Source organism: Carassius carassius, chromosome 34 (genome assembly GCF_963082965.1).
Source record: "Carassius carassius chromosome 34, fCarCar2.1, whole genome shotgun sequence".
NCBI classification, from domain to species: domain Eukaryota; kingdom Metazoa; phylum Chordata; class Actinopteri; order Cypriniformes; family Cyprinidae; genus Carassius; species Carassius carassius.
This window is the reverse complement of record NC_081788.1, coordinates 25524439-25535136: the sequence shown is the minus strand read 5'-3', so window position 1 is coordinate 25535136 and position 10698 is coordinate 25524439. Positions and strand designations below refer to the sequence as shown.

General features: G+C 37.4%; 1 protein-coding gene across 1 annotated transcript; it reads right to left on the bottom strand.

Moving 5' to 3' along the window:
* Positions 1–1891: 1891 nt before the first annotated feature.
* Positions 1892–9734, bottom strand: LOC132115245 (serine/threonine-protein kinase SBK1-like). Its single transcript, XM_059523628.1, has 3 exons — positions 9566–9734; positions 8221–8423; positions 1892–2673 (listed from the first exon to the last, which is right to left on the bottom strand). The coding sequence occupies exons 1-3, from the start codon at positions 9732–9734 to the stop codon at positions 2026–2028; spliced, it is 1020 nt and encodes a 339-aa protein (XP_059379611.1). The 3' UTR covers positions 1892–2025.
* Positions 9735–10698: the final 964 nt, after the last annotated feature.

The window sequence follows — 10698 nt, the reverse complement described above, 5'->3', positions numbered from 1 at the left end:
AGATGTATTCAGACACTGAATGTGATTGCATTATTTGAGAATATGAAACCAAGTACTGTCTTCACAAATTTTTGCCCAATGTTTTGGATGTATGAAGTCAGTTCACCTTGATTTCACACAAGTGTAGTTCATTACATAAAGTATCCCGTTTCCACAAAATGAGCAGTTAAAGGGCTGATATTGTTGTACACTTTGTAAGAAGAACCTGGCTTAAAGTAACAACCGAAAAAGATTATGAGTCATTGCTTAGGAGTCGAGCTTCAGTGAAAGCTGTTAAACCCTTTACCCCATGATGGGCTTTTGGCTGCCTTAGAGGATTTAGTAATGAGGCCTTTGATTAGAGCAGCTCATAGGGACTGCGGTAACATTATCCCAGTTAGAGTAATGCTCTAAATATGCTGCAAAGCAAAGGTAGCTACTAGGCTCAGAACTGCTGTCAAATCACCAGCGTGACGACACCCCACTGGGGTGAAACTCTAGTTTCTCTAGAGCTGGGCCTAAACAAACACCATCCCAGAATCCATCAATACCACACCAGCTGCAACAGATGCCAGGAGATCTCTGAATGTTCAACAGAGAAGTCTGTAGTGTTTGTATGTAATAAATTACTGGGGTTACAAGCAAAGGCCACCAGTGACAGTGAGCTGGAAGTGATTTCAAAGCACATTTGGACATAATAATATCTATATATTTGTCTAAAAGAACAGGAGGTTTATGTAGTAAAGTTTTAAAGGAAAGTTTGGGGGGAGCTTGTTTGTTTGATCCTGTCAATCATATTTTAAGGATATATACCATAAGTAGCCACTTAACGCACTCCAGCATGTTCACCTTTATTTTTAAACACTTGTATCATATATTATTACGAATTATCTATTAATTTTTCTTTCTTTAATCAAGCAGTCAAGTTTAGTAGCTCTGTGCTCATGCTCATCCATTATGAGCACATCAAATCAATTTTTTTTTATAATGCAAGACTAACTTTAATAGTGACATGGTCAGATAAGCACACATCAAACATTTCGTGCACTGGACCCTCATTTCTGCAAGAAACAGAAGTGATTGGCAAATCATAAAATAATACAATATGGATCATTGCTGAAAATGTCTGTTACTTTGGGTGAAGGTAGAGGATTGAATATGTGCGTGTACATACAGTATTTGATATCTTAGACAAAGGGCAGGAGATGCTTAATATGACAGCTGTATTCATGCAGCTAAAAAGAGCCAAAAGAGGCACCGCCTGTTTATTAACTCTATGTATGTTCCAGCCTGAAACGAAAATAAATTTGAGCTACAGAAGCAAAAATTATGATGCCTTTCTTATCAGATTTTGTCCCTTATATGAAATATATTATTTAACAAAAAGTTTTGGTCAATATGGTATCTGTGTCTTCTGTCCCTACGTTTGGTATAAAAAGGGTTGTTTTTGAAACAACACAGATTACACAAACATTTTACTAAACGTTTACATAAATAACAAGATCTAACAGAAAAAAAGGCTTTCTATGTTCAAATAAACTTAAAGTATAAATTAAATGTATTTTCATATAGTTAAAAGCTGAATTATCATGAGAATATGCTAATAATAACATACATATATTTATTTTTTTGTAATTTATATATATATATATATATATATACATACATACACATATATAAATATATAGTTTATATATATTAGAATATTTTTCATTGTAGCTTTGATCAGATATACTTCTTACACCATTAAAATTTTATTTTAACAACTAAATATATATTTTAAAACTGTAAGTGCATTACCATTGTAAGTGCAACACACTTTTTTTAAGTTAATTATTTTAAAATATGTTTTTGTTAATTGTAGCATGCCACAATTGCTGTTGATGAAGTATAAATTGTTGATGAATATAATATTGACCCACAAACGTGTGTCTTCCTCATTACTTTTTAACATATCAACATCTCTAATAATATAAATTCCTTCCACCAAGCAGCTCTCTGCATTGCCATTGGCACCACATTCTGCTCATTTGTCATATAACACTATCAGTGTTCATCACTGCAGCTGCCTCTGCAGGGGCTTGGTGTGGACGTGCTGACCTCCCCATTTTCTCTCACCCATCCATTGGCGTCCTTCGCTCGCACCCAGTCCTTACCCATGTAACCTCTGACCTCTCCTACAGAGCACCTCTCACTGGGATCCAGTGCTAACATCCCCCTGAACATCTGCATGCACACAGGCGTGAATCTTTTCCACTGAGATGGCACAGGGGTTTTCTTCGGTGATCTGTACCAGTCTGCAAACTCCTCGTAGAAATCGTCGCTGCCGTTGCAGCGCTCCCAGGGGAAGAAACCTGTTAGGATACAGAAAAGAAGCACGGCAAAGGCCCAGGTGTCTAGAGTGGGCTCCACGCGGAGCGGAGGGACTTTCACCTCCTTCTGACCTTCCTCCAAGACCATGGCGCACAGCTCTGGAGCCATATACGGCAGCGAGCCTGAAATGAAGCGGATGAAGGTTCCTCGTCTCTGGGTGAGGCCAAAGTCGGCCAGTTTGACGCACCGGCACTGGGTGTCCAGCAGCAGTATGTTCTCAGGCTTGATGTCGCGGTGGACCAGACCGCGCTGGTGGATGAACTCTAAAGCACAAGAGATCTGAACGGCACAGCGCTTCACTGCACATTCAGGGATGCCCACCTGTACGAAAACAAGATATGCAGTATAGTAAGTTGCATAATGTACAAAATTTTGCATAATGTACACAAAAATGGCAAAAAAAGCAAAACAAACAAACAAACAAACAATATATATATATATATATATATATATATATATATATATATATATATATATATATATATATAATTTTTACAATATTACATTGTTTGGAGCATTTTTAGGTTCAGGCTATCTTGTCATCTGTAAAATGGATATGATAATAATGTTGGAAAAAGATGTTTAGATGTTTGTGACGAGTGGGGCGGTGGAGTGATTGGAGATGAGCGACACCTGCTCGACCCACCGGTCTCGAGTCCCAAGGAGGAGATGGAAGGATAGAAAACTGGAGCGACTACAGTGAAGGACGAGAGTGGACCAGGCCTGGGTTTTAGCTGTGTTTGGTTTTTATTTGTGCGCGTCAGTCGTCCGTGAGGGGCTGACCCGCTGTTTTGTATTTATTTTATCATTAAAGCTTCATTGTGATTGTCCGCCGGTTCCCGCCTCCTTCTTCCTGGGAATATGAAGTTTGTATCGTTACAGTGGTGCCGAAGCCCGGGAGAAGGAGGTACGCGCTGCTGAAGATCCCTCGCCACTTTGGTGAGTCTGCAGTGCCATCGAGCAGGCGAGGAAGTGTGCCACCATGGATGCTCGAGGCGGAGGGCTGGAGTGAGTTGCCGGGGATGGGCGAGCTCGCTGCCGGCCGCCCGTGATGTGGAGGGGCGGCAGCTGTCCGTGAAGGAATCCGGAGGTGCAGGGAACGGGGGACTCCTGCCGGCTGCCCAAAACCGGAGGAGCCTTCGCTGTCCACCGGGCTGCGGAGGAGTTTCGTGCCGTCCGCTGAGGGCCGTCCAGTGCCATCGCCAGGCACCGCAGAGGAGATCACCCAGCTGGTGGAGGGCCAAGCGGAGTGCGTCTGGGAACCAGAATTTTTTTTTTTTCTCTGTCCCCTCTCTCGTCTCTGTCGCTCCTCCTTCCATCTCTTTTTCTCTCGCCTCATCTGTCCTACCCCAGGTTCCCGCAGGTCCCCGTGAGCGGGGGAGTAGAGCGCAGTCTCGAGGGTACCCCCTGGCCTGCGAGGGGCGATGGGGGTATGTGACGAGTGGGGCGGGGCCGAGGGACATGGGAACAGGAGGGATGCCGGTGGAGTGATTGGAGATGAGTGACACCTGCTCGACCCACTGGTCTCGAGTCCCACGGAGGAGATGGAAGGATAGAAAACTGGAGTGAAGACAGTGAAGGACGAGAGCGGACCAGGCCTGGGTTTTAGTTTGTGTTTTGATTTTGATTTGTGCGCGTCAGTCGTCCGTGAGGGGCTGACGTGCTGTTTTGTATTTATTTTGATTATTAAAACCTTATTTGATTGTCCGCCGGTTCCCGCCTCCTTCTTCCCGTGATCATGGAGTTTTAATTCGTTACAATTTTCATTTTAATATTATAAATAATATATTAAATTCAATAATACATTCTAAATAAAAACTAATAAAGAAGTTTTTTTACTTTTTGTTAGCAAAAAAATTATTAACAGAAATGGGCCAACGTGCTCAGTAATTTATTTGGGAAATAATAGTCTTAACTGTTTAAAAGATCACAGTTTATTACTGACACTTTGCTTATGTGCAGGCACAAAATTCTATCAAGACAACATCATTGCATGATAAGTTAAAATATAAGGAGCCCCTGTGGCGTTGTTGCTACATTAAATCTTTCCAGGCTTCAGTCTGTCTGGATTAATGTTTCACTCTTTATGCTGAAGTAACAGGGATTCGTGTGGTGACAGAGTAAAACAGCTGCTCTGCTCTTTTACACCCTCCAAGATTTCCTGATAGGACATGTGAACACTACCAAAATATGTCAAGCGTACGTCCTGCTCCTTATTCAGTATGGGAAACATGTGAACATGCCTAGCGTGTGAACGGGCCTGTAGTATATAGCAGTGTCGGGCAGGCCTGGAGTCACATGTAGGATCTGGAGCTTTATTAGTCACATACTGAACAAGTGTTTACTGCAACTACGGGCACTTTTGATATGTTAGACAAAATAAAATTCTTAAAAACACTTTTCTCACTATAGTTTCTTCCATTTGTGTACTAATAATATCCAGAAGCAAATATGCTTATATCTGATTCAACAAATGTCACGTTCACAATTCCATCATTTCAAAATATGGAGTCACTCTGCGTTTGATGGCGTTTTTATTAAACTTTTTTTTTTCTTTTTTTTATATAGATTTTTCATTGCTTTCTTAAAGTATCTTCAACTTTAAAAGCCTTCTTTAAAACCCTATCCTTTTGCAGCATTTCTCACAGCAAGTGTCATGGCAGACGTCCAAATCCACTATAATTTTTTAAGTAATACTGTTTTTGTGTCACAGAATGTAGTTTTAAGTGTTTTTTAGGATGTAGTTGTTTATACTTCAAATATGCTGTTTGTAAATAAAGACAACATCTATTTGAAAATGTACGTTTTTGGAGATGTGAGCTCCAGGGCATCAAAAACCACTCATGAAACTGCTGAGAGCAGCCTCACCAGCGAGTTCTTCTGGAATTAGGCGAGTTCGGCGAGTTCTTCTGGCTCTGGTTAAACATGAGGTATATCTAACGGGCAATCTTTGGTCTAATTAATCTATTATTTGTTCCAGAGTAAATAGTTTTGGCTGAATGCAAAGTCTCATAACATTTATTTTATATCACTTTAATGATATACATTTGTACTTTTGACTGAGTTGCCTAGCAACTTTTATGATGACTGATGTTGTTGTTCATTAAATATTATTATTCAATAAATAATATTTTATATAAATAATAGAAGTATTTAATAATAATATTTAATATTTAGAAACGTGTGTGTGTGTGTGTGTGTGTGTGTGTTTCACGAAGCTACAAGAATAAATTTTGAGTGCAAAGAAAACAAAAATAAAGCGTAAACAACGCTGATTACGCAGATTACGTTCATGCGTGCAATTTCTCCCCCAAACATAAACAACGCTGATTAAGTCGATTACTCTGTTGGGTACTCTCCAAAATGGCAGAAAATACGTAACTCAGGGGAGGAGAATTGTTCAAATAAATTGTTATTTTTGTTTTCTTTGTGCTCAAAACTGAAGTTGAGCCATTGATGTCACATGGACTGTTTTACCAATGTCATTACTACGTTTCTGGACCTTTGAACATTGCAGTTACGTTGCTGTCTATGGAGGGTCTGAGAGCGCTCACATTTCATCAAAAATATCTTAATTTGTTTTCCGAAGATGAACAAAGGTCATATGGGTTTGGAACAACATGAGGGTTAGTAATTAATGAAAACATTTTCATTTTGGGGTGAATTGATCCTTTACCAGATAAAAGGATAATACGACAAAGATATCGCTTTCCTAAAGTGGACATTCAAACCCATGTATTGTGCTGAATATGAGATTGAGCTGAAGAAAGAATGCTGTATAAGACGCAGGTAATCACACTCACTCAGTCTATCTCTCTCTCATACTCGACTCTACATAATACACAGCTTTTAATACAGTGATACAATAAGCTTTTAAAGAAGTGACTCAATTTTACTTCATTACTAGTTCTAAAGTGATGTTTTCGAATTAGTAATGGACGCAATATCACACGTACCCACTTGGCCTGCAGTCTCGTACCTACAGCCAAATCACAGTCATGCTGATATACAACCGTAACACTCTGCTACTCGTGTGATGTTGCTCATACTGTATATGTATATAAATATATATGTGTGTGTGTGTGTGTATTTATTTATACATATATACAGATATATATATATATATATATACTGTACATGTAGAAAAGAATCACCCCCCCCCCTTTAAAATATATATTTTTTTTTGCTTTGCAGCCTGAAATGAAGAATGACACAGTATTTGGTTCATCCAGCTATATTTACACAGTGCAACTTTTAACATCCAAGTGAAAATTATAACACCAACGTGTCAGAATTAAATAAGTAAATAAATGAAAAGTTGTAAAAAAAGAACACCCCCTGCTAAAGATGACTTGTAAACTCTAGCTAATCATCATTAAATCCTTGGCAAACAATCTATGTACTATGGGTGGCAAGGCACTGTCAAAAGGTCTCCGGCAGTTGTGAACAGGCACAATTAAGAAGATGGATGTCGAAAAAATAAAAAAATAAAAAATCTAATCAATGCCTAGAAGCACAATGAAGTTTATTATTAAGAAGTGAACTGTATTTGGTAGAACGCAGGCCCTCCTTGGATCAGGACATCACTCCAAACTGGATTAAAGAGCCGGAGGAAACTGGTCAGAGAGGCTCCCTGAGGCAACTCTGAAGCAGTAGGAATTTATGACAGAGAGTGGTCATTGTGTGCATGTGACAACAATATCACAAATTCTCCACAAATGTGGCTTGTATGGGAGGGTTACAAGTAAAAATCTACTCCTCAAGAAAGGCCACAAGCAGTCAGACTGAGCTTTGCCAAGACGCATCTTGAAAATTCTGGGGCAGAAGATACTAAAACGAATTATTTGGCCTCAACACCAAACGATATGTCTGTGGGAAATCCAAAATATGTCGATATGTCTGGTAATATCCTGTTATGGGGTGTTTTTCTGCAGAAGGTCGTGGAGCACTTGTCAGGACAGAAGGAAAATTGATAGGACAAAATACTGTCAAATTCTTGAAAGAAATCTCAAGCCAGAACCTCTGCCAGAAAGTTGTCAATGGGAAGAAGGTTTACCTTCCAGCAGGACAATGATCCAAAGCACACAGCAAAACTGAGCACACAATGGATGAAGGAGAAAAGGGTCAATGTGCTTTCATGGCCTCGTCAGAGCCCAGACTTTAAACCCCATTGAAAATCTGTGGAATAACTTGAAGACTGCAGTTCACAAACGCTCACCATCCAGTTGAACTGAACTTGAGCATTTCTGCTAAGAAGAATTGATGAATATTGCAAAGTCTAAAGTTAGTAGAGACAGAGACATAACCCAACAGACTGTAAAGGCTATAATTAATGCAAAAGGTGGTTCAACAAAATACTGTCACAAAGGGGTGTTTCTTTTTCCAACTCAGTGATTTAGTTTTTTTTTTTTTTGACATGTTGGTGTTACAGTATATCTTTCACATGGATGTTATAAGCAGTAAATCGAGCTGGATAAAACAAAAACTGTGCCCATCTTCATTTCAGGCTGCAAAGCACATAATATAATTTTTTTTAAAGGGTGGTGATTATTTTCTATAAACACTGTATACATGAAAATTTCTTGATCAGAGCAAAACAAGCTTGGCCTCTTTGGAATTGAGTATAAAATATAGATAAATAATGTGCATAATTCGAAAAATTAAGGAAAACAAAATATATAGATAAAATGCAATTGAAAAGTAGCAAAAATAATTAATGTAGGCATAGTAAAACATTGTAAGGCATTGTTTTAGTGTTTGAGTTTTAATAAAAAAACAACCTCTGAGACTTTCATCTGTGAATTTGCAGTGCTTTAGGACAACTACATGTGAATGAGGGGAAAGATCTCATGATGTTTGAGTACCCACCTGTGGCTGGATGATGGCAAACAGGTCCCGTCCTGTGACAAGCTCCTGGGCGAATCCGTAGTGCTCGTTGGACTGGAAGGCAATTCCAAACAATCCCACAATGCAGGGGTGGCAAGACAGATGCAACGAGATGCAGTATTCTCTCAGGAAGCCCTGCAGTTTGGTCGAGGCCTTGGGTAGAACTTTCAGAGCCATTGGAGTCCCTGTGACACAATCAGCAGTGAAAAAGAAACTAGATCAGAGGACTTTCGGTCTTCTTAAAATGTGCTCTGGAGACACATAACATGACGTACAGGCTTAAGTTTGTAGTGGAGAGTATTTTCATAGCTGTTTGGATAATATCTTGGCATTACGATCTGTGGGAGTGTTAAAGAGGAGGTAGTGTTTCTTTTAAATAGCAGTATCTCATTGCTGCACTGGTCAAACCGTTCCCTGCAATACTGTTACACACACTATGGTGATGAATGATTCCCACGTTTGTGTGAGTATATACATTCTATACAGTATATACACGACACAAAAAAAAATACATGCATTATTATTACATCCAAAGAACCATACTAATAACTTTTTTTTTTAAATAATTATGATTTATCATCTCAAACAGTATTGCTTGGCATTACCATAGATATGTATAGATACATATCGACGGGCATTACAGCCTTGATGTGTTCAAAAAGATCGTCTTATGCATGACCTTCTGCTCACAAGTGCATTAGGTTATCATGGTGTATGCATACAGAAATTCACATGCTTTGCACAGTAAACACTATAAAAATGGACCAATAGTAAAAAAATATTGAGCTATTGTGTTATTCAGATCATATTAACCATATTAATTTGTCTTGGTTTAGAATCAACCATGAAAAGTAAACGTACACCCAAAAGTAAGAGACATTTCTTCACACAGCAGCTACATTTAGAGAGAAACCTGTGATATTCTTAATAATTCACAATGAAGCAAGTAAGTATTGAAATGAGATAAAAGTGATATGGTACTGTTATATGGTTCCAGTTTTTGTTTTGTGAGTAGAACATTTGTTTTGTAAACTGTAATGGACTATCAGAAGCTTTAAAAATATACAGGTAAAATCAAACAATAATTCCAACTTTCAAATCAATAGACCTGTTTAATATTTAGTTATTCTAATCCTTTAAGGATGATACAACACACCAAAGGGCTTAATTAGAATGCTGTTGTTTTAATGAAGAAAAAGAGAGCTGCAATTACTTAACATAGTCACTTTTTTTTTTAAGAAAATTGTGGAGCTTGCTGCACTTGCTTGTACAAAACAAAGTGAGTGGCTTCCTAAGACTAAGACAGTCAAGTATCTGGCTGACATACCCTTGCAACGGTGGGTGACCAGCAGCACACGGCCATACTTGCCACGGCCGATCTCTTTAATGATGTTGAAATGTTCTTTAATCTCGAGCTGACATAAGCTCTGAGATGTCAACTCCATCAACTCGTCTATCAGACTGCTGCCCTCCTCCACTGAGCCCAGTTCAATCATTGCTCTGCCTGTCCTGGACAAAAAAAAAAAAATTACTATTTTTAATGTTTTCATCAAGCCTGCATTTATTTGATCAAAAATACAGAAAAAAACAGTAATATTGTGAAATATTATTACAACTTAAAATAATAGTTTTCTATTTGAATATACTTTAAAAAAATGATTTATTCCTGTGATGCAAAGCTGAATTTTCAGCATCATTACTCCAGCCTTCAGTGTCACATGTAACATCCAGTCTATCACATGATCATTTAGAAATCATTCTAATATTCTGATTTATATTGAGTGTTGGAAACAGTTCTGCTGTCTGAATGAATGAATAAAAGGTTAAAAAGAACTGCATTTATTTAAAAAAAAAAAATTATAATAATATATATTCTAATAATATATTTTCTTTACTATCACTGTTTATCCATTTAACACATCCTTGCTGAATAAAAGTATTGATTTTATGTAAAAAAAAAAAAGAAAAAAAATTACTGACCCCAAATTACTGACCAGTAGTGTATATTGTTATTACAAAATATTGATATTTTAAAAACATAGCTTCTTTTTTTTATTTTATATATATACTTTTTATTCATCAAAGTATCCTAAAAAACTATCACATGTTCTGAAAAAATATTAAGCAGCAGAATTGTTAATGAATCATCATATTAGAATAATTTCTAAAAAATCAGCTTTGCATCACAGAAATAAATAATAATTTAAAGTATAATAAATTTAAAAACAATTATTTTAAATTGTAATAATATATCACAATATTAAATTTTTGATCAAATAAATGCAGGCTTGATGAGCAGAAGAAACTTCTTTCAAAAACATTAAAAATAGTAATGTTTCCAAACTTTTGGTCTGTACTATATATATATATATATATATATATATATATATATATATATATATATATATAGCAAACTCTGTTCAATTTAGAGTGTGTAAACATTCACAAAACAATGCCTTT

What these genes read in the sequence shown, in the direction of transcription:
- LOC132115245 (XM_059523628.1), bottom strand. Translation starts at nt 9,734, where the DNA reads ATGATTGAACTGGGCTCAGTGGAGGAGGGCAGCAGTCTGATAGACGAG. An exon ending in GGTCACCCACCGTTGCAAGG is followed by an intron (nt 8,424 to 9,565) that starts GTATGTCAGCCA and finishes ATTGTGTCACAG; the next exon opens with GGACTCCAATGGCTCTGAAA. An exon ending in TTGCCATCATCCAGCCACAG is followed by an intron (nt 2,674 to 8,220) that starts GTGGGTACTCAA and finishes GTTTTCGTACAG; the next exon opens with GTGGGCATCCCTGAATGTGC.